The sequence below is a fragment of the Caretta caretta genome, chromosome 5 (assembly GCF_965140235.1).
Source record: "Caretta caretta isolate rCarCar2 chromosome 5, rCarCar1.hap1, whole genome shotgun sequence".
Classification (NCBI taxonomy): domain Eukaryota; kingdom Metazoa; phylum Chordata; order Testudines; family Cheloniidae; genus Caretta; species Caretta caretta.
The window spans coordinates 18,615,088-18,639,396 of record NC_134210.1 but is presented as its reverse complement, the minus strand read 5'-3'; the positions used below and the strand labels follow the sequence as shown (position 1 = coordinate 18,639,396).

General features: G+C 40.3%; 1 protein-coding gene across 2 annotated transcripts in view; it reads right to left on the bottom strand.

Annotated features, from left to right (window-relative positions):
- Window positions 1-24,309, bottom strand: part of DCC (DCC netrin 1 receptor) — a 948,489-nt gene that overhangs the window by 118,359 nt on the left and 805,821 nt on the right. Inside the window, exons 16-18 of one of the 2 annotated variants that reach the window (XM_048850132.2) lie at window positions 12,590-12,685; window positions 8,574-8,812; window positions 949-1,087 (exon numbers count right to left, since the gene is read on the bottom strand). In XM_048850132.2, the coding sequence (XP_048706089.1) occupies window positions 949-1,087; window positions 8,574-8,812; window positions 12,590-12,685 (474 nt within the window). The remainder of the gene's footprint in view (window positions 1-948; window positions 1,088-8,573; window positions 8,813-12,589; window positions 12,686-24,309) is intronic. The other variant, XM_048850133.2, reaches the window with a different exon arrangement.

The window sequence follows — 24,309 nt, the reverse complement described above, 5'->3', positions numbered from 1 at the left end:
GTAGCAGATGACAGAACAAGGAGTAATGGTCTCAAGTTGAAGCAGGGGAAGTTTAGGTTGGATATTAGGAAAAACTTTTTCACTAGGAGGGTGGTGAAGCACTGGAATGGGTTACCCTAGGGAGGTGGTGGAATCTCCTTCCTTAGAGGTTTTTAAGGTCAGGCTTGATGATTTAGTTGGGGATTGGTACTGCTTTGAGCAGGGGATTGGACTAGATGAGCTCCTGAGGTTCCTTCCAACCCTGATAGTCTATGATTCTATGTAATGTCCGCATACAGACACCTCCAGAGCCCACAGAACTGCACATATACAATATAGTTAATAGAACTGTGGGCCTGTGGCTTCAAAAGCATCTTCTCCTCTTCAGCCAAAAAGAATCTCTGTTAGCTGGTATCAGTACTTGATCCATTCCCAGAGGCACTAGGGGGCTGGGACAGGATCACACACACTAGAGCCAGTACAAGTCGCCTTTTATAAATTAATAAATGAGAGAGACTAACAAAGCTGCCATCTTAGTCATAGAAGACTATTTCCATCATTGTTCTCATCTGATATCCGTTTTCTTTGAAAACTGAATACCAACTAGGTCACATCATTAGTGAAAAAGATCTTTGAAGCTCACCGTATTTATGATCCATATTATTGGAAACATGCCATTTACTAAATTCCAACATTTGGCTTTGAGAAACTTTAGAGGAAATATTAAATGTCTTCTGTTTTGTTACCCATAGAAAAAAGTGAAGAAAATAAATTTAGCTTTTAATGTACACTGTTGATTTGTTTTGCTGGCATGAAATTTGACAATGCTACCAACTATATCAGCAGTAGTTCAGCATTTTCAATATATTTAGTCAGTTCCAGATTTTGAAAATTCCTAAATATATTTTACTAATATGGGCATCTTTAAACAAAATCACTTTTTAAAGCTATCAAAATATCTAGACATACCTGCTTCATATGTTGTGGCATGTGCAGTCATGCTCCACGTGCTTGACCTTCGACCTTTTGTTACCATGACAGAGAATTCATACATAGTGTTTGGCTTAAGGCCTATTACACTATGGCTCAAAGCTGTTGTATCTGCTGACTACAAAAGGGGGGGAAGAGGAAAACAAATATATGTTTAAGCAAGTAAGACTTGAAAAACGCAATCCTAGAAAACTAACTTCCACACACACTTTCTCCATATAACAGAGAAAATGGAAGAGCATAATAGAGTAACACTAAATAACCTTGGCACTGTAGCATGTATTTTAGTGGAACTATTATTAGTACTATAAATAAGATACTAAACTTGTTTTCTATCATTTAGACAGTTAACTAAGGTATGGAGAAAAAATGTTTAGCAGCCTCTAATGGAAGTTTACAAATACATATTTTCTCACCAGAATGGTTCTAACTAAGGCACTCTGGTCTTTCTACGTTTCTTGAATGAATATGTATTTAATTTCTTATAAAAACTAGAACTGTTAAGTCTTGTATTTTTGCTTGTTTAATTATGCATTATTTATCAGGCTCACTACAGCATGTTAAGAACAGGTATATAAACTAATATTGATGTGCATATTACATTTTTATAATGTAGATTTACCTGATCTCAGCCTGTTCTAAGGAATGACTTAAGAGACACAGCACATTTTTATCACATGAGTAGAGCCAGAGGAAAATTGCAGGATAAAACTGGTGAAAACTGAATGAAACCCTGTCTGTATTTTCAGAGCATTATGAAGCCCCATCATACTGGGCCCAATTTCTGAAGAGTTAGGCACTTCCAGTGAGATGTTGAGCATCTTCCGTGCCCACTGACAGCAGTGAGAGTCGAGGGCATGCCACATCCAGTATAATGTGTGATCTCAGCTCATTTATCTGAGCGGTAAATCTTTAACTTGTACGATATATCTGATGGCCTAAAATCTACCAAATGATGCCTGAACCACTAGAGCGGGTGAGTGAAATTTATGCCCAGTTATGCAAAACATCTGACTTTCATCATTAGAATGGATCCTTTTTCACTGTTCGGTAGGATGTGTTTGGAACTCTGCAGCTCTCTGGTATTCACCAATAATGTCACCCTTGTGTAGACATTAATCATCAGCCCTAATGATGCAAGTTAAATCTTGTAAAATGTTACAATTAGCTTCGAAGGCAGTGCAGAATACTGCTTTGCTTTGCTACTCCACAAGCATTCACACTGAGGCTTTGCACAGCAGTTAAACAAAGAAGCTTCTGTATTCAGAGACAAATTCCGTCATCTTTGTACTCACTGGGACAAATTGTAGCCCTATGCAAGATAATGAGAGATTTGCAGTTGACTTCTTTGAGACTAGGATTTCACCCATTGAGTAGTCCCCCACTCTGTGAGTAATCCTAGTAAAATCAACGTGTCAACTCATGGAGTAAAAGTGGCAAAATTTGACCATTAACTATGTGACAGATTTCCCTGTGGTGGGAATTACTGTTCACCATAAGTAAGCCACTGACTTAAGTGGGACTATTTGTGGAATGAGGTACTACACAGCATGACTGAAGGAAGCTAAATCTTATAGACAGCACTATAGAAATTAGAGTTATATTGGTAGGATGGCCCATGCAATGATCTTTGGTGGAAGATGACCAAGGGGGAGGCCAAAGACCGGCTATGTGGACTAGACAAAAGCTGACTTTATGGAGACCAATTTGCATGACAGCCAGGCATACTATCATGAGTTCTGGAAAAAGGCTATAAAAGCCGCCGACCCCAAATAGGAAAGAAGAAAAGGAAGAGGAAGAAGAGCGCTGTAGGAATTAAACTTTCCTTTTTTTTCAAACTTGCTCAGATATTTCACATGCTCAGGATGAAGGGACAGGAATAAAACAAAGGGCAGGTCTCCACTATAGCACTACATTGGCACAGCTGTGCCCCTGTGGCACATCTGGTGAAGACACGCTATACCGGTGGGAGAGCGCTCTCCCGTGGCCATAATTACTCCACCTTGGCAAGAAGCGGAAGCTATGTCAGCAGGAGAGCATCTCCTGCTGACATAGCACCAGTGTGGACAGCGCAAAACTTATGTGACTCGGAGGAAGGAGGAGGGAGAGTCTTTTTCACAAACCTGAGTAACGTAAGTTATATTGACTTAGGCTGTAGTGTAGACCTGCCCAAAATGTTTGGAAAACAGGCTGGGGTTGAACATGTTCTGGACACAATAGGCTTTGAGTGAACATACATTCATTGTGACTTTTTTTTATTAAAAGTAAAGTTGTGAGATTGCTGCTTCTGGCTGAACTGGAAATAACAAAGGAACAGACTGATGTGACAGATATTGCAACTGTATGCAGACCTTGGGGGAAACATTGTATCAACATTGTATACTGTGATAGACCCAGACCAGGTGGGTACAGAAGAGTAGCCTTATTGGGATCCAGGAAGTGGGCGGGGCGAAGCTTGCCCACTGCTAAAGGATTCCCCCACCCGGCCTAAGTGTGGGGGGTCCACAGGACCTGGAAAACCAATTAATTACGGGGGACAACTAATGAACAACAGGGACAAGAGTGCGGTCAAAGGGTCAAACGAAGGGAACTGGATGGGGACACCGAGCAGAGGACCCCGGACAGCGCCCACTGCTCCTCAAAGGCGTCAAGGGAGTCAGTGGATGCCGCCCAGAGGAACTCTGCCCGGAGGCATGAACGGACAGAGGATCGGAAGTAGGCCCCACAGTCGCAGGAGACCCATCGGCCAACCTCCTCACCCTGGTTTTACAGATGGCCACTTTAGCCAGGGCCAGGAGGAGGTTGACCAGGAGGTCCCACGACTTAGTGGGGCCACGGACAGGGAGTGCATAGATAAAGAGGTGAGGGGAAAAGTGCAACCAAAATCTTAACAAAATATTCGTGAGGAGCCGGAATGGGGGCTTCAGCCTGGCGCACTCCAGGTAGACATGCGCCAGGGTTTTCCTCACGCTGCAAAAGGGGCAGGTGTCCAGGATTGGGGTGAACAACGCCAAGTACACGCCCGTGCTCACGGCCCCGTTAATGAGCCGCCAACTGATATCCCCGGCGGGCCTCGGGACTAAGGTGGAATATAGGCTGGCCCACTGGGGCTCCTCACCCTCTAGAGGTGGCAGGAGGTCCCGCCACTTTGTGTCAGGGTGGTACAGAAGAGTAGCCCTATTGGGATCCAGGAAGTGGGCGGGCGAAGCTCGCCCACTGCTAAAGGATCCCCTCAGCCTAAGGGGGAGATCCACAGGACCTGAGAAACCAAATAATTACGGGGGACAACTAATGAACAACAGGGACGGGAGTGCGGTCAAAGGGTCAAATGAAGGGAACCGGACGGGGACACCAAGCAGAGAACCCCGGACAGCGCCCACCACTCCTCAAAGGCGTCAAGGGAGTCAGTGGACGCCACACAGAGGAACTCTGCCCGGAGGCATGAACGGACAGAGGATCAGAAGTAGGCCCCCAGTTGCAGGAAACTCCATCAGCCAACCTCCTCACCCTGGTTTTGTAGATGGCCACTTTAGCCAGGGCCAGGAGGAGGTTGACCAGGAGGTCCCACGACTTAGTGGGGCCACGGACAGGGAGTGCATAGATAAGGAGGTGAGGGGAAAAGAGCAACCAAAATCTTAACAAAATATTCGTGAGGAGCCAGAATAGGGGCTTCAGCCTGGCACACTCCAGGTAGACATGCGCCAGGGTTTTCCTCACGCTGCAAAAGGGGCAGGTGTCCGGGATTGGGGTGAACAATGCCAAGTACACGCCTGTGCTCACGGCCCCGTGAAGGAGCCGCCAACTGATATCCCCGGCGGGCCTCAGGACTAAGGTGGAATATAGGCTGGCCCACCGGGGCTCCTCACCCTCTAGAGGTGGCAGGAGGTCCTGCCACTTTGTGTCAGGGTGGTACAGAAGAGTAGCAGAAGGCAGATATACTGGCCACTGGATTAACAGTGTTCTGTTCCCTGACTGACCAGAGCAGGGGCTGCTCCAGGCTAATGAGAGCACCTGACTCCAATTAACCTGCAAAGAGTTAGGTGAGGCCATTAAGCTAATGTGACCACCTGACTCTAATTAAGGCCCCTCTGATAATATAAAAGGGCTCACTCCAGTCAGGCAGAGAGAAGCCAGAGGAGAGGAAATGTGGCTGAAGGGCTGGTTAATGAAGACACCCTCAAGTCATTGGTAAGGGAGCCTTGAGGTAAGGGAGAAGCAGGAGAGCTGTGGGGAAGTGGCCCAGGGAAATGTTGCAACTCTGGCAGTAAAAGGTTGGCTTTTTACAGCTGCTACCATTAGGGTCCCTGGGTCGGAACCCAGAGTAGAGGGCGGGCCCGGGTTCCCCCCAACCCACCACTGCAGAAGCACCTCCTGGGAGGGAAAAACAGGCCCCTGTCAGGACAGGAGGCTAAACTGTTTTAGCATGAGGCTGTAGGAGCAACAGAGACTATGGGAATTCTCTCACCAACCTCCATTGCTGGCTTATGTTGAAAAAAGCTCAAGTAGACTGTACCCCTGGCCCTAGAGAGAGAAGGGCTATGTAGTGAGTCTCTGAAGCTAGCATAAACCGCCTGGAAGCGCGGGACCCACGGGGACAACTTTGGAGCTCTGCCACAATACATACAATCCCTGTGGGCCAGGGATTGTATGTATGACCGTGTCCTTCTCCACAGGGAAGTGTTACCTGAGCTGCTTCAAGAACTAAAATAGCAGGGGTTGGGAGGAGGGGCAATTATTAAGGTGAATCACTCAAAATGTAAACTCCTCCAGAGAGATACCACTTTCTGGAGAGGTTCAATCTAGATTTTCCTGAGACTATGAGACAAATACATAGCTTTTGGCATTAAAAAAGCCATGTTTAAATTGACTCAGGGCCTTCGTTCTGATCCAGCTAATGGACAAGACTTTCTATCTTAGGGCCCCAACCCTTGCGGATTGGAAAGACTTTGGCCCTGCTAGGGCCTCAGAAGATTGATGGGTGACTTCTGGTAAGCTTTCTGCATGCGGATTGGAACTTATTGTTTTTTGTATGTTTTCTTAATGCTTTTACTGTAAGAATAAATGTGCTTGCCTAGAGAGTAACTTGTAACTGTTGGCAATACACTGTTCATAGCCCTCAGAGAAAACGCAACACACAGGGGCAAACTTTAGGCAGAGTGCCTTTCTGGGGTATCCGAGTGTAAGGCAGGGAGCTGTGCAGCCTTAAGATCTCCAGGGAGAAGGGAATGGGACAAGGGTCCTTGGTGAACGCTGGAGACCTTAGGCCTGACTGGTCACTCTAAAGCGGACCATGGAGGAGGGGATACAGATGCAGTTACCTGGAAACTGTGACAACTAGTTCATGACACTTCAGCTACAGATTGGCTAAACTAAAAAATAAACCAAACCAACCAACAAACAAAAAACCCAGAGGGGTTTGACTCTTCATCCCCCAATTCAACTGAACTTTCAATGGAAAAATAGCAGATTTGGAGACTGTCTTGAGTTCTGGATCAACTCTAATTTCCATAATTCTCCTTCAGGTGGAATCAACATGAGCCATCTCTTTTGTTGTCCTATTCATTAAAAATAACCCTATATGATCACCCCACCTTAAGTTTTTCCATCAGGCTTGGTTGTCCGTATAGTTACTTTATAGTTACCTAAGCTTCTGTTTCCAGTCTTGACCATTCCTAGGGTTCCTTCCTATATCTATGTGCTGTAATAAGTTAGTTTCTTCAATGAGTTCCACTTATCCATTTTAACAGTTTCCCAGCAAGAAACAGGGTGGGGTGTCACAGGCAAACACAGTTAACCCGTTGAACTCATTTTACATAAGTGTGGTTACTATGAGATGACACTAACAAAGCTAGCTTTATATTTTTTGTTTGGCACCTGCAATTTTCCACTGGGCCTGCACATGATGAACACACAGTGACAATGTGGACAATTTCATAATTGTCTAAAGGTCACGATAAATAATGCTGTGCTCTTTGGAGCCTTGCTCTTACTATAGGAACTAAATTAATAAAACTGTCTCGTTCTACTGTATTCCACATTTTACTGGGAATGGGAATAAATCTCTCAATGGGTACAATTACATCAAAATACAAAACTACACTATTTCAGAAGCCTTAATTTTTCTACACTGGAGCTTACTACACTGCCAACAAGCCCCATGTGTATGCTACATGAGCGTATAAGAATTTGGTGATCTTACGGTTTAACACTGTGGCCCAGAACAGTGCTATCTGAGGTTGAGATAGCTATGATAGTAATTGTGACACCACTCATTCTGTGATACACTTGAAAAGATGTTCAAGATGTACTGTTATATAGTTAAGCACGTTTAACTAGTATCTCTTAAGACATTTAAGATCATCAGCATCTACAGTTAAAAGACAACTGGCCTGATTCTTCTCTCACTTACACTATTGTAAATCAAGAGCAGTGGTTACACCAGTGCAAAACTAGTGTAAGCAACAGAAAAATTAGGACCACTGAATGAAATTCTGGCAGATGTGTTATGGTCACTACTAGAAAAATCATGTCCAGCAGGGGGAGTGAGAAAAAAAGTTTCCATAATTATTTTGTCTCCTTTCAAAATCCACTGACACAGTGATATAGCTCAGAGTCTAAGAACAAGAACCAGATTCTAAAAGGTATTTAGGTGCCAAAAGATGAAGACAATTCTCTAGTGGGATTTTCAAATGCACCTAGGTCCCTAATTCAATAAATATTTTTAAAAATCCATCCCTAAATCCACGTTTCTAATCACAAATTCATTTACTCACTAGTGGCCCTGTGATCATAATAAGAACAATCTGTACTAGAGAATTATGTTTGGGGTGGTGACCAGTCACTTATCGGTGAACATATTTACAGTGTATATGTGCAACTATTGGGAACAATTGCATGTTGCTGAAGAAGATAGCACCATATGGCAAGAAAAGTTAATCAGTAATTATGACATGGCATGACAGGAATGGTGAAGCATGTTCACCAGGAGTGATTTGGACATTATAAGATGCAGGATATGAATTGACTATAGTATGTAAATGGATAGAGTTTATTTTTTCAGATTATTAATTATTATTATTTTCTCTCCTATCCCACATACATTTTAATATTTTGTTGGCATTAGTGTTTGAAAACATCTTTCATTTACAAGCAGTAGGATATTCATCCTATTACAGGCTATTTCCAAATTGAGAAGTTTCCTGTTCACTTGGTGCTTTTTGAGTGTTTGTTGCTAATATAATAAAACAGGGATTTCCAACAGCATGGTTGATTTGAAATTGGCATCCCAGTTTCATTCTTGGGCATTATGCTGTCCAATCAATGACTTTCTAACTTACATACAATATGTAAAATTAAACATGAGAACCTTCAATAATTAGATTTTTAGTGTGGCATTTTCAGGCCAATAAATACTCTTAAAAAACCTCAACTATATATATTTGTGGCCCTATTAACATGCTTGCTATTCAGGACAAATCTCCCATTGACTATACTGGGAGTTTTTCCTGAGTGAAGTTCAGAATAGGTAGATTCAGGTTATTGTCAAATAAAATACGAACACAAGAAATCACAGGTCTTCAATTCATATCCCTTTATAACTTCACCTTGTATTTAGCACTTGTAGAATAGCTGGTTCTCCAACGGACAGTGTAAAAGCGAACCTCAGTAGTCTTTTGATTCTTTGGGACAGAGTTGTCTGCCCAGCTGACTCTCACTGCATCATGGGTAAGTGCAACAGCCTGGACACCTACTGGTGGGAGCATGGGGGTGGAGATATCTGGGACTGAGGTAGGGAAATCATCAAGCAAAGGATAAAAATCAACTTCTAATGGATCAATGGGATCTGGGTCAAAAACCACCAAATGAGCATTCAAAAAAAATGAATAGCAGTTAAAACAAAAACAAAACAAAACAATCACCAGTGGATACACATCACAATGGGTTAAATGATGAGAGGGGAACAGGAGAAGAACAGAAAGAGAGGCATTAATTGAAAAAGATAATACCGATATATATATATATATATATATACACACACAATATTTCACTTACATTACTGTAAATAAAGCTAACTAGCAATTAATGTTATTTTGTATGGCTTGTTCAAATACTTCCAGGTGTGCTTTCTTTTCTTGGCTCCAAAATGAAGTTGAAATGCATTGTTTCTCCTTAAAATGATTTACTTTGCAGAAAAAAGAAATACATAAATGATACATTATTAAAAACACGTACAAAATAGTGTCATTCTAAAAGACACTCTGATGTGTGTAGGAGTTACCTATGCTTTTCTCTCTCTCTCTCTGCAGCTTCTTTTGTTCTTTTAATGCTATTCAAAGGAGCACTTCTACATCTGCTTAAACATTTGTCAGGCAAAAGAGAACATAATTTTAATGCTAAGATGGAGGTCCCCATTTGTTGATTTAAGAATGCCAGCATGATAAATGTGTGCATCCAGGTATGGATATGTGGATTGCTGTTTTCATCTCTGAGCATGTTTCCTCCTTGAGACATAAGCACACTTCTTTTATGCATTTGGTGATCATGCTGCCTTCAGACAGATCAATAGACTGAACATAATGATATGCAGAGGTAGGTGAACTTAGTACAACATACAGAGGCAATCTGTGGTAGGTTTTATTATACAGAAAAGTTTGCTTCCATTTCCAAAAATGCAGTTCCATATTGGAAAGCCATACTTGGCAGTTAGCCAAATGCTATCTAAAACATCATGGGCCTGATTCTCCTCTCACTTCATTGTAATTGAATTGACTTCAACAAAATTAACCCTGATTTACAACAATGTGATAGGAGAATTGGATTGCATGTCTTTTTTTTAAGCTCTGAGTTTTAAGTGGTTAAAATACTACCTCTTAATGCAGAAAATGTTGGTCAGAGCAGAGTCATTATGTTAAAATGTTACCTTTTAAAAATATATATTTGCAATTTAAAAGCAAGATTATGATTTTATCAACCAAAAATTTCAGGCAGCAGTAGTTATGACACAGCACACACCACCATATTTTTTTCCAAAATAACAGACTACGTAATTAATCAAAGCACAAATTAATCTGACATTTCCCGATTGATAATTACTTCAGTTTGTCAGCTTTATATGTATGTCAAACTGCTGACACTCTTTGATCACTTTTTTTTTTGTAATTAATTATTTATGACTTCAGGAGGTCACAGACTTTGGAATAAAATATACAGGAGAAAAGCATGTTTAAAATTTTTGATGAGCAACAAGATAAGCCTTTTATTGCTGCTATTGTTGCTGCTTCATTCATCAGCTTCTTTAGAAGCTTGAAAATAGATGCTTGGGAAAATAGAGCAATCTGGTAGTTCACCTACAGTTCCAAAATTCATTCGGACATTCTGCATAGCAGGATGGGTTGAAACTTCTTTGCCTATTCACAAAGAATATTGCTACTCTTAAGATTTCAATTCCCAGTTCTAAACTGAAATTTTCAAGGAGATTTGTCTATAAACAGTGACATAATGAACACTTTTCATTTTTGTTTCTTTTTTGCTTACATAGTTAATGCTGTAAGGTAATATGCATTCGGTATTTTGGCAAATAAAACACTGCATCTTTTTTCTTTCCCCATAGTGACATACTGAATTCTGAAGGTCTGTTGTACAGAGGATCATGAAGAAAGACTAGGTCTTGCAAAATAAATGATTAGATTCAATCAAGATAATTCAGTTCTTGATACATGCCATCACTGAGCTGAGAAACGGTGGAATTTCTATAATCCTTTGGTGTCTGAAAATAGGTCCCTAAACACTTCCTCCACTTTTCAAAACAGAGTTATTTGCTGCTGTTCATGTTCGGACATCTGTCATTTAGAAATTGCATACCCTGGATAAAAAGGTTTCTGCTTCATTTAAATCTTATTTTACTTATCACATCATTTGAGATTATATGTTACACACACACACCCACACACACAAATTTCTATATCTGTCTATATATACACAATTCTTATGCACTGAAATAAATACAGTAGTTAAATCTTCTTTTTCATTCAGGGCAAGTCAGTTCAACAACCACTCAGGGAGTTCAACTAAAATGCTTCTCACTTTGCTGAATGTAGTTTTTGAAATGTTCTTCCATGAATGACCCAATGGCACTGACTCGCTTCAGAAGCTGCATCCAGAGGGGTAAGAGATTAGATAGGAAGCTCCTTGTTAGAACTGCTCTTAGAAGTAAAAGAGAAGCTGCAAAATGGCATACTTGTAGAGAGTCCTTGGGTCAATTCACCAAAGTAGAATCCAAGCTTGACATACCTTTTTCACATCTGGATAACATTTCATTTATGAGAGGTCACATACATACATACATTAAAAAAAAATTCCCACAGGCTACACATAGATAATTCTTGATCTAGCATCAACATGAAACAAAAGGTCAAACAAAAACAACACATAGATTTTGAACCAAGTTAATCAAATAAAGATTTCAAAAGACACATACTTAATCTCGCAGGCCTAGCAGGAAGAACTGACCATTTCAGATACCACACCAGAAGTGATATTAACAATGTTGAAGTCACATGCTCACTGTTAGATATTACATCTGGATACGGTTTCTCACAGTTGTCTTTGCTTTTACATTGAATGTTTTTCCCCACCTTTAGGACTTTCCAAGATTTCTTAGGGGAATACTTCACAAAAACATATGGACAACGGATGGTTTTCCATTTGGAGCCACAGTGCTGCCATTTGATTTAATTATCCTTAATGGTTCACCCTAGTCAATCTGTCTGTCAATGGTCCTTTTGCTCTCAGTGACATAAGCTTCCTTCCTCCGAGGAAGTTCTTAACATGGTGGGTGAAACACAAGGAAAAACTACCAAATGACGGTGTCACTCCAGAGGAAAATCGTTTTTGTTTTTGTATTTTTTTTTTGTTAGCTCTCTTCAGTCTCACCCACTCATCCCCCAACCCCATACACGTACAAAGGTCACCAAAGGAACCCTAAACTTAGTGGCACCCTGTTTTTTTGTACGAAGAATACATCTATGAAGAAAAATGTTGCATGGTAAGTGAGTAGCCTGATTAATACTGGGTATTCTGTTTTGTGTGAGTTTATATCATCATTAATTATTTGCAATACTTTCCTTCATCTTATCTGAGACCTGGCTACCTGACCCTATCTATGTCTGTGACTGTTCTTGGCTTTAATTAATTAATTTAAACTTAGCAAAAATTATAAAAGATACAGAAAATAATTAAATTCTGTCCTTGATTTGTTACAGCAGCTACAATTTTAACCTGATCTTCAGATATTCAAATTGCTTTGGGATTCATGCTGCTCCCAAGCCAACTCAATCAAACTACTAACGGATGTGCAAGCATTACATTATTTTATATCAGCTAATGAAAATTTACTGCTGTAAAATATATTTCAGGAAAGTGTAATTAATTCATTATCTTATATCCATGTAGTTCAACCATTTAAAATGGGGTGGAAAAATAATAATGATTTATTTTAGCAGAAAGTTGGATGTTGAAGAGCTCTTTCTTTATTGGCTTCCCAAAATAGTTTGCCGAATATGTAGGTAAGGCTAATGATAACTGAAATGGAACAAAATAAAAATCAACATTGCCAACTCACCTGTCAATGATCTAGTGGTGGCACTTTCATAGAGAGGGACTCCTTCACCCACGTTGTTAAAGGCTTTTAAAGAAATTACATAATGGGAACTTGGCTCTGCAGGCAAAAACAAACAAGGCATAACACACATTGTTAAAATCAATGCTCTGAATCAGACTGGATTAGCATTTTCATTAAAAATAAATAAAATATGTCAAGTGAATGCCTGTTCAAACTAAACCAACAGCTATAGAGCTGCTTAGAAAGCTGTCATGTTTTTGCTTTCATTCCATTCAGGCTTCTAATTTAGGACCAACCTTATAGTCCTTTCTCAGTCTTTAATCAAAGTTCCCATTTAATTCAATGAAAGTTTTGCCTGAGTAAGGACTGCGAGATCAGCCTTTTCTTCCACAAGAAGTAACTACTGATGCACAACTCTGCATGGAGTTCACACTCCCCCTGCATGTTGCATGGGGTTTTGCTTTGTGTCACTATGCAGTATGGATTTAGCGATGCATCAGGAATTGGATCCGCTGGCCCCTATATGGAAGGAAAGTTGTCAGTACAGATGCTGTGGTTGCCATTCCATTTCAATGATAGGAAACATTCCTTTTTCCCAACCCCTGATGAGGTCCCCAGCTCACCACCCAGGTACTCAGGCAGTGTATTTGGGGAAGAATTTGAGGTCAAGATTTTAAGATTGCTAACTATATATCTGACTTGTTTTTTGAAATGCATGTCAGTGCATTTAAAATGTTCCCCCCCACCACCATTTTGCTGGAGATTTTGTTCTGAACCAAAATTCGAACAACTCACATACCATTATAATTCCTATATTGCTGCTGAGGAGTATATCTCACTCACTAACTTTGTGACAGAAAATTTATTGGTAATAGCTATTTTACTACTGTTGATCTTACTAATATTGAGAATTTATCAAGCCTTGAGCTATCTGAATAATGCTGGCATCCTGACTTGAAGCTCAGACATTGTATATCACTCTGGTGTGCAGTTAGCGATTTATAATTTACTAACTGTTGTACTAATGAAGACCACTAATCATCCAGGGATATACATCCAAAGCTATCCAGCTATGCTGTAAATGTGTGGGATGTGAAGGACAGAAATACTGACATACAAGAATTAACTTTTGGCAACATGAATATTCTTTGATAGCTTTCTGTGTCATAGATTGCAATAGGAATATTCTAAATATATTCCCCCAAAGAAAAGAAAGAAACAGAATAGGTCAGTTTTGTAATACTTTTTGCTACTGTTTTCAGAAGAAAATAAAACAATCCATTCTGCTGCATGTTCTCAAGTGATACCTTCAGGGCCACATTTTCTTCAGTAGGGAAGCTGATAGTTATTGTATTGATGTAAATTTTAACCAAGAATGCTGCATGCTCACATATGGGCCAAACATAGGGAACCACTTTCTTGAGATTCTTTATTTCACAGAAACAAATGATTTTAAGTGAGGAGACATGAATTAATGTAACATTACAAAGGAATTGCTGTGGAATTACATACTTTATCCACATTAATATTAAATGAGTTAGGAATGATAGATGTTGTTATACTGAATGAAATAATAATAATTAACAATGTATTGTATAGTGTTGCTAGTACCCCCCGAATTTTGTAATTAATATTATGTTGAGCAGAAACTTTGAGATATTTGTTTAATATTCAGGTAGATGCTCTGTTCATTTCCAAAAAGAGCTAAATTTTTAAAAGTGGCTAATGAATGAGTGGAGCATTCTCCATTAATAATGCTCTACACTAAGTGTTCCACAGTGATTACTTCAATTGGTATTCAGTGTAATATCATTCGTCATGATGAAATTATTTAGTATTCATGGAAACGTAATATAGATATGCATGTGATTTCTGCGATACACTAGCTTACTATCTTAGATTTCTAATCTTTGTGGGTACCTGACTTTTTTTATCTTTAGGTTCCATATGAAAATATAGTAGTTATTATAATTAAAAAAAATTGCTTAGTATTTTGCAAATTTTACAGTATGATTCTACAAGTTATTCTCTGAAACATATCATGTGATCTACATGTCGAATCAAAACACATCTTGAACCTCCAATATTGAATACTTGAAATTAATTGCTCACAAATAATCTACTGACCAAAAATTATTCTTAGGAATTATTTGGCAAACAATTTCAAACAAATTCTTTGCAGAAAAATGTGATCTGTTCACAGAAAATCCATAAACAGAAGCTATATTCATCAAACACATTCTTCCTTACAACTGTCTATCGAGCTCTAAATTATTATCCACCATCCCTTATTCTCTCTCACACACACACACACAGATGATACTTTCCTGCTTTCACATTTTAACTAATTTGGGTGAGGGTCTCATTAGCAAACATGGATCATGTTTCAAGAGAACTTGGTTTGATATTTGGCTGTGAGGAAAAGAATTATGGCTTTGAGTAACAAACAAGAAAAGTTCAGAGGTTTCAGTGAAGTCTGTTGCTAATTAGGACAATAAGTAATAGACTAGGTCTCATTTAAAAAAATAAAAAATAACATTTACCATACTTCAAATAGGTCTTCATCCTCTCTTTTGAGTTTCCGCCCAGATGCATTCATAGAGATCAATCATATCCCTTCATTTTGCTATGCTAAACAAGCAAGCTTGTTTAATCTCCTCTCATCAAATAGGATCTGCATTCTCCTGTTCATCCTAATAACTCTTCTCTGCAACTATTCCAGTTTGAATTTACCTTTCTTGCTCATAGGGTTACCAGAAATGTCTTCCAAATGAAGTCTTACCAGTGCCTTGTGTGATGTATTAATTTATCTCTACTGGAAATAACTTGCCTGATAAATTCTAGGATGACAAGGTGGGTGAGGTAATTTCTTTTATTGGACCAACTTCTGTGGGTGAAAGAGACAAGCTTTTAAGCTACTCAGAGCTCTTTAGTTCTGACCTGCAATGAAAATTAATACATTGTACAAGGTCTGACCTGAAGAAGGTAGCTTAAAAGCTCTGTGTAGCTCAGAAGCTCGTCTCTCTCACCCACAGAAGTTGGTCCAATAAAAGAAATTACCTCACTCACCTTGTTTCTCTAATACCCTGGGACCAACACAGCTACAAAACATGGCAAACATCCTGGGACCACATTTGATTTTTTTTTTACAGCCACATTACAATGGTGGCTCATAGTCATCCTGTGGTTCACCAACACACCAGGGCTTCTTTATTCCTCTGTCACTTTCAAGCAGCTTACAGCAGAAACTCTTATTATTAAACCCTAATGCTGTGGTATTTGAGCTCAATATCAGAGCTACATCCTATTCTGAATCTAAAAAAACACTGCAGTAAAGTCAAATACTGTTGCATGGCTAAATGTTGCCTTTTAAATTGCACCCACTGTATATTAATATTACTTATGGGGCCACTCTGGAGTTGAGTTTTTTATTTCTGTATTCAATTTGGTTTTAAAATATAAATATTTAAAATGACACTCGGCACCCTTGACAATTAAAAAATACAATCCAAACCAGTTAAAAACACCAGTGTCATAACAGCAACCATCATACAAGAAGACAAATTTTCCCCCCCACCTCAGTTTCCACAAACCCCTAATCTTTCAATTCAAGTCTACTCCCAAATTCCCCCTCCCACCTAACATTTCAGCTTTTCCCAAATGCTTACCCAATACATGTGCTTTGAGGAGTGCCCTGAAACTCAATATCTTTGGGATATTTCAGACTAAAGATGGAGTCTCTACTTACCCTGAAAAATGTGACCGTTTTACTGTTACCTGAGATGCACATTTTACTATTACCTTCCAACTGTGGTGGCTGAACTTTGTGACTTTGTCCTCTCCCATAACTATTTCACATTTGGGGACAATGTATACCTTCAAATCAGCGGCACTGCTATGGGAACCCGCATGGCCCCACAGAATGCCAACATTTTATGGCTGACTTAAAACAACACTTCCTCAGCTCTCATCCCCTAATGCCCCTACTCTACTTGCGCTACATTGATGACATCTTCATCATCTGGATCCATGGAAAAGAAGCCCTTGAGGAATTCCACCATGATTTCAACAATTTCCATCCCACTATCAACCTCAGCCTGGACCAGTCCACACAAAAGAACCACTTCCTGGACACTATGGTTCTAATAAGCGATGGTCACATAAACACCACCCTATACCAGAAACCTACTGACCGCTATTCCTACCTACATGCCTCCAGCTTTCACCCAGACCACACCACACGATCCATTGTCTATACCCAAGCTCTACGATACAACCGCATTTGCTCCAACCCCTCAGACAGAGACAAACACCTACAAGATCTCTAGCAAGCATTCTTACAACTACAATACCCACCTGCTGAAGTGAAGAAACAGACTGACCGAGCCAGAAGTGTACCCAGAAGTCACCTACTACAGGACAAGCCCAACAAAGAAAATAACAGAACGCCACTAGCCATCACCTTCAGCCCCCAACTAAAATCTCTCCAATGCATCATCAATGATCTACAACCTATCTTGAAGGACGACCCAACACTCTCACAGATCTTGGGAGACAGGCCAGTCCTTGCTTACAGAAAGCCCCCCAACCTGAACAAATACTCACCAGCAACCGCACACCACACAACAGAACCACTAACCCAGGAATCTATCCTTGCAACAAAGCCCGTTGCCAATGGTGTCCACATAGCTATTCAGGGGACACCATCATAGGGCCTAATCACATCAGCCACACTATCAGAGGCTCGTTCACCTGCACATCTACCAATGTGATATATGCCATCATGTGCCAGCAATGCCCCTCTGCCATGTACATTGGTCAAACTGGACAGTCTCTACTTAAAAGAATAAATGGACGTCAAGAATTATAACATTCAAAAATCAGTCAGAGAACACTTCAAACTCTCTGGTCACTCGATTACAGACCTAAAAGTTGCAATTCTTCAATAAAAATACTTCAAAAACAGACTCCAACGAGAGACTGCTGAATTGGAATTAATTTGCAAACTGGATAGAATTAACTTAGGCTTGAATTGAGACTGGGAGTGGCTAAGTCATTACACAAAGTAAAACTATTTCCCCATGTTTATCCCCCCCCCCCACCCTCCACTGTTCCTCAGATGTTCTTGTCAACTGCTGGAAATGGTCCACCTTGATTATCACTACAAAAGGTCCCTCCCCCCGCCCCCGTCCTGCTGGTAATAGCTCATCTTAAGTGATCACTCTCATTACAGTGTTATGGTAACACCCATTGTTTCATGTTCTCTATGTATATAAATCTCCCCACTGTATTTTCTGCTGAATGCATCCAATGAAGTGAGCTGTAGCTTATGAAAGCTTATGCTCAAATAAATTGGTTAGTCTCTAAGGTGCCACAAGTACTCCTTTTCTTTTTGTGAATACAGACTAAAACGGCTGCTACTCTGAAACCTTCCAGCTATATGTCTCTCTTTTGTTGTGTCTTGTCAGAAACAGGGTCATAATCTCTTTGGGACTGGAAGATATTAATGTAATACAATGAATAAATAATAATATAGGTGAATTACAAAGCCAAGAGCCCTCAAAATGAATTCCCTGCCAACAGTCCCTTCTCTCATATACCAAGGGAGTTCTAACTCCAGTAACGGCACCAATCTCAACTGTCGCAGTAAGGCACAGGGAGAATGGCAGTAGGGTGACCAGATGTCCCAATTTTATAGGGTCAGTCCCAACATTTCGGGCTTTTTTTAATTTGGGCTCCTGTTACCCTCTACCCCTGTCCCAATTTTTCACACTTGCTATCTGGTCACCCTAAATGGGAGTCTATCAGATAGGCAAGACACAAGTCATTATGGACTTTACACATCAAACCCACAACCTTGAACTCTGCCTGAGAAGCAATGCAGATCTCAGAGTATTGGTGTAATGTGCTCCTGACAAGATAGCCTGCTTAACAAATAGGCTGCCACCTCCTGCTCTAGCTTCTTGTACCAAGTTGGTTTAAGATGTAGCCCTGTGTAGAACTTCTTACAGTGTTCTACTCTTGGGAAGACAAAGGCCTGGAGGATCGTAGTGAGGTCTGCAGAAAGGGCAGGTAAACTCCAGCTATCTTGGTCATGGCTGCCATATGACTGTTTAACAAGAAAAAAGATTCTAACAAAGCATCCGAACTGCAAATGTGATGAGTTGAGGGGGGCTGACCTGGATGATACTGAGGAGCTGCTTGAGGGAATTTTGAAGCTGTGCCATTGATATAATGCCCTTAGGCCCCCTTGCTTGTGAAGCGTTGCTGTAGAGACCTCTGCTTCATCACAGCCACTTACAACTCCCCTCCCATCTTCCACCTCTTCTATACCTGGGGTGGAGGTGGAAGGCCCAGCTGCACAGGAGGGAGTTCCCCTCCAGCAGAGGAAAGCTATACTGGACAGTCACAGCAGAATTATGGCTCCTTTGAATCATTTGAGTGGCACAAAAGGTACATAACCTGAGAATCTGGCCCATTCTGTTTTCCATATCTTCCAGTTCCCTATCTCAGCCTGCCAACAACACTTCTTTTTCTCTGGATTGAACCTTATCTGCACCCCTTGAGTCCCATGACATGGAGAGAGAGCGGAGTGTTGTCAGCACACTGAAACACTTCAACCCAGGCCTCAGCCCTACTAACAACCCCATGTATAACTTGAACAGGATAGGGGTGATAACGTGGAATCCTACATGAGTGATCCCTCAGGGCAGAAAATGAAGCACCTAAAATTATTTCAGAGAGAAATGAAAAAGCCACCAAAAAGCAGTGCAATCTGCTCCCATTTAGGTCTGTGAAACAACCACATGCAATGACCAATAGTATCAACATATGTTGACAAATCTACTGACATCAGCATTACATATTGCCAGAAAGAGATCATTAAGCAATATAACAAGTGCCAAATGCAGGTTGAAAACCAGATTGACAAGAGCCATGGACGTCTGAGATGTTGAGAGCCCAGGTTTGGAACAAAGGTTTCCCAGCACATGCAGCAACTCAGTAAGCTGCACCATTGTAATTTGAGCAAAAGAGTCTGAGTCGCTGCCTTCTTCAAGATTTTGCTCTTTGAGACAACTCAGTGTGTATCTGAAGAATGCTCTCTGTAAAATAAGGAGGAATTTCTTCATAATGGGAGGCACTCAGCTCTGGCTCCGGAGAAAACTGCTAAGATATAGCAAGTTACTCTATGCAGAATACATCTGCTCTTTGAGATGGATATGGTGAAGGCTGCAGAGCTGGTCAAGCATGCCAAGGGAATTCACTGCACTACCTGTAGGAATATAGTACTAGATGTGATTCTCTTGAGGGCTGGAAAGCCCAGGGAGGGATTCTGCTTTCTTCTTGAATTTTCCTCTGAGGCAGCATGGGTGTGCACCACCACCACCAACACAAACATACTGAACTTGACAAACTGGAGAATTGGTCTGATATCAATGAAATGTAATTCAAGAAAGACAAATGAAAGTACTACGCTTTGGAGGGAAATATCAAATACACAAATAGAAAGTGGGGAATAACTGGTGAGACAGCGGGACAGCTGAAAAGGATCTGGGGATTATGGTGGATCACAAATTGAAAAATGAGTCAACCGTGTGATATAGTTGTGAAAAAGGGTAATATAATTCTTGCATGTATTATCAAGAGTGTCGTATGTAGGATACGGGAGGTAACTGTCCCATTCTATTCTGCACTGGTGAGGCCTCAGTTGGGGTACTCTGTCCAGGTCTGTGCATCACACTTTTGAAAAAATGCGGACAAATTGGAGAGAGACCAGAGAAATGATAAAATGTTTATAAAACCTAACCTATGAGAAAAGGTTTAAAAAACTGGGTATTTTAGTCTTGAGAAAAGAGGGGGGACCAAATAACAGTCTTCAAGTATGTCAAAGGCTGTAAAGCATACTGTGATCAATTCTTCTCCATGTCTACTGATGGTAAGACAAGAAGTAATCAGTTTATTCTGCAGCAATGGAGATTTAGGTAAGATACTAGGCAAAGCTTTGTAACAGTAAGGAGAGTTAAGGACTGGAATAGGCTTCCAAGGGAGGTTATGAAATCTCTGTCATTGGAGGTTTTTAAGAACACGTTGGACACATACCTGTCAGAAATTGTCCAGGGATACTTGATCCTGTCTCAGCACAGGGGGCGGCACTAGACGACCTCTCAAGGTCCCTTCCAGCCCTACATGTCTATGAGTCTATGTGCCTTAATGTTACAATGAAGCCCTGATTCAACATATTTTCACCGCCATTAGGTGCAGTGAGATTACAAAGAAACAGCAAGATTGACAAGTTCTCCATCTTGCACAATCTTATCCTTTCCCCTGTGAACAAGACTGAAAAGTAGACCTGAACCCAGTATAAGAAAATTATATCCTATTTAGAAACAATCTTTTAATCCTATTAGCAGCCTTTAATCATATTAGCTGTTCTCTTTATAAAATATTGTATTAGCATAGCATTAACAACATGTCATGGTGATGCTCAAAGAAGTTAATTTCTTCTTACCTAAACTTCTCCTGTAGTTACAGCTAGATAAATTAATTTTTACTTTCTGCCTTTAACTTCTGCTATGCATTGTATACAAACCACCTTCCACCTCAGAAATGGCTGCATTTCAGTGATGGATAAGATCAACACTAAAGTGGATAAAGTAGGCCAGGTGATTTGGAATTTTTGCTTGGTTGGCAAAGGAACACTTTAAGTGATAATTGTTATTATTACGAATGAAATGGAAATATATGTCTTTTGAACACATTTTCAGTAAACTAAAAGAACTACCAATATATTGGCCATTCTGTAATATACTAGAACTTGCATTTGTTTTTCATCTTTCTGTTAAATTGTACGTTGCATTATAACAGAGAGGAAATTACTGTATTTAAAAAACATGTTAGTACAATGCAATTTAAACTAGCCTTATAGGGTATACTTCAAATATTTCTTCTGCATGTCTATAAAATGTGGGTCTAACTCTCCGAATTGTTTCAGAGTAGCAGCCGTGTTAGTCTGTATCTGGAAAAAGAAAAGGAGTACTTGTGGCACCTTAGAGACTCAAATAAGTTTGTTAGTCTCTAAGGTGCCACAAGTACTCCTTTTCTCCTATTTGTGTACATGAAAAACCAAGGATTTGTGCACAAAACTGTAAGCAATGGGAGCATCTACAAATAGTGAAGGTTGAAGTTTGGCTGCAGATGTGAAAATTCAGCCAATAATATTTTCCTAGGCCAAAAGGTTTAAACTTGGTGCCCAAATTCAACCAGCTAAATACCTATTTAGGCACCTAAGTAAATGGCCTGATTTTTGAGATACTGAAGATATGAGAGTGTGAACCTCCTAAAAAAATCAGTGGCTTTTGTTTAGGTTCCTAAATATAAACGTAGGCTCCTGAATTGAGCACTCAAGCCTGAATGTTTTGGCCTATCAAAATATGACGGGCTGAACTTTCAAACCTGCTGCAGAGGATAAAGAATGATCTTATGATTAAAACGTTGGACTGGGATTCAGGTCACCTGGGCTCATATCCTGGCTCTGCCACAGACTTCCTGAGAGACTTCATTTTTCCATGCCTTAGTTCCCTGTTTGTAAAATGGCATTAATCATTCTGCTACCTTTTGTCTCCTCTCTGTTTAGCCTCTTTGCGGCTATGCTCTTTGTGCAGGGGTTGCCTCTCACTATATGTTTGTCCAGGGCCCAGGTGTGCTAGGCACTGGTCTCAGTCGGATCATCCAGACGCTATGGTAATACAAATAATAACAACATAATAGTATATAAACACTTGGTTACATTTAAAAAATAGTGTTTACGTTTAATTTATAATGGTGCCCAGGGACTGCAGTGTTACCATGCTGCTGCTGCCCAGGGATTCAGGGGGTGGAGAGAGGTCCTGGCTCACCTGTTTTGCAGAAAGGCCCAAGCTTGCCCTCCGTTCTTCATCCAATGCCAGTTATTAACCTAATCCACTAAAGATGTAATGGGGAGCGTTATAGGAGCAAATTCTGCAGTCTTTACTCAGGCAGGCCTCCTACTGACTTTCCTCGACTGGAGTCAGTACCACAGGATTTGGCCTCTTCTGTGACCTGTATAGTAACGTTTCACTTGGATGACTCCTTCAGCACTCTACTTCCCTGCCTTCCGAAGACAGTCAATGAATCATTATGAGAATTAGATGTATGCATATCCACAGGGCCAGTGTGTCTTTTCAGGCAACAAACAATCCTAAGGCACTGAGGTAGTAACATGACTTTCAACTGGTGAGTTTCATGATATTAAAATATTTCATTGTGATTGGCTGTTAATTGTGCCACAATATATTGGAGTCAATTGTGTATATATAGAGATACATGTACTGCCTCTAGAAATACTTTGTTTCTAAAAAATTAGGGAGTTTGATTCTCATTATAAATTCTCTCTTCTCTGTTAAACAATCATCTGCATTAATTTTAATGCAGCTCAGGAGATCCCATCAAGAGCAAATCCCATGTATACAGTAGCTTTTAAGATGTCATCTCATCATGCAATATACCTGCTCACTGATTTCTCTTGAGTCATGTCCTATGTGCATCATAACAAAGCGTACAGGCTTTCAAAGAATGACTGTAACTTGAACATGCTTAGAAATAGGTCTCCTCCCCTGTGGAGACATGAACCTTTACAACTCCCACAGTGCATTACAAGCTCAGTGCATACTGTATAAGTTATAAAGCTAAATAAGTTTACAAAAATAAATGGCATATGTGTTTGGAATTTATGTTACAAACACAGCTGAAATCAGTAAAAGTTAAACGGTGTAGCAAAAACTAAAGCAAAAGATATATGGACAAATGAATTAAAAATGAATAACTATAATCTACAAGGCATTCTGGCTTCCTCGTAAAATGCACTCACTGTGTGAGTAGTGTAAACTTGGCTTTCTGCAGGATTTCTTTAGGTACATGTACAGAAAGTAATACTGAGACTTTTGGAGCAGGAAAAGGCTGTCTGACTTCACAGAAATGGTACTTGCATTCAGGGAAATGTGAATGTATGTACTTAGGACCTGTTTCACAGTTTTGCTCTGCTCTGCATCAGTCTGCTGAGGCAAGGTGAGGCAGAAGTAAGCCTATCTAAGGCAGGGCACACCACTGAATTTGGTAGAGATAACAAATCTTTGAGAAAATTCACTTGTCACTTGATTATTACCATTTGGTAATGTAACTAAATTATTCCTTTGTGATATTTGTCTCATTTATGCAGGAAACTGGGCCCAAGGAGTTTATTCTCGGGCATTCTGCACTGCTGCAAGGAACACTACTACTAAAATCTAGTTCTTATATAATTCTTTTCACCGCTAGAGAGCAAAGTGCTTTACGAAAGAGGTAAATGTCATTCTTCCCACTTTACAGATGGAGGCAGCGGGAGATGAGTGACTTTCTCAAGGTCACCTAGCAGGCTAATAGCAAAGGCAGGAATAGAACGCAGGTCCTCTGAGTTTCTATCCAGTGCGCTAGTCACTAGGCTACATTGCAGCATTGCCCTAGTCTTTTGTTCTCCTGCTCAACTTTAGTTGCCGTTCTCTTCTTTCACTCTCGCGAGGATTCAAATCTTGCCCTCGATGAGTGAGGAGACAGACTCAGCAACTGCTGCAGGATTGTGGTGCATGGGGAAGAGAGGCAAACTCTGGGAGCTCATGTGAGAAATATGGGTTTGAGGAAAAGCCTGTGCATGCTGCAGTGTCCAC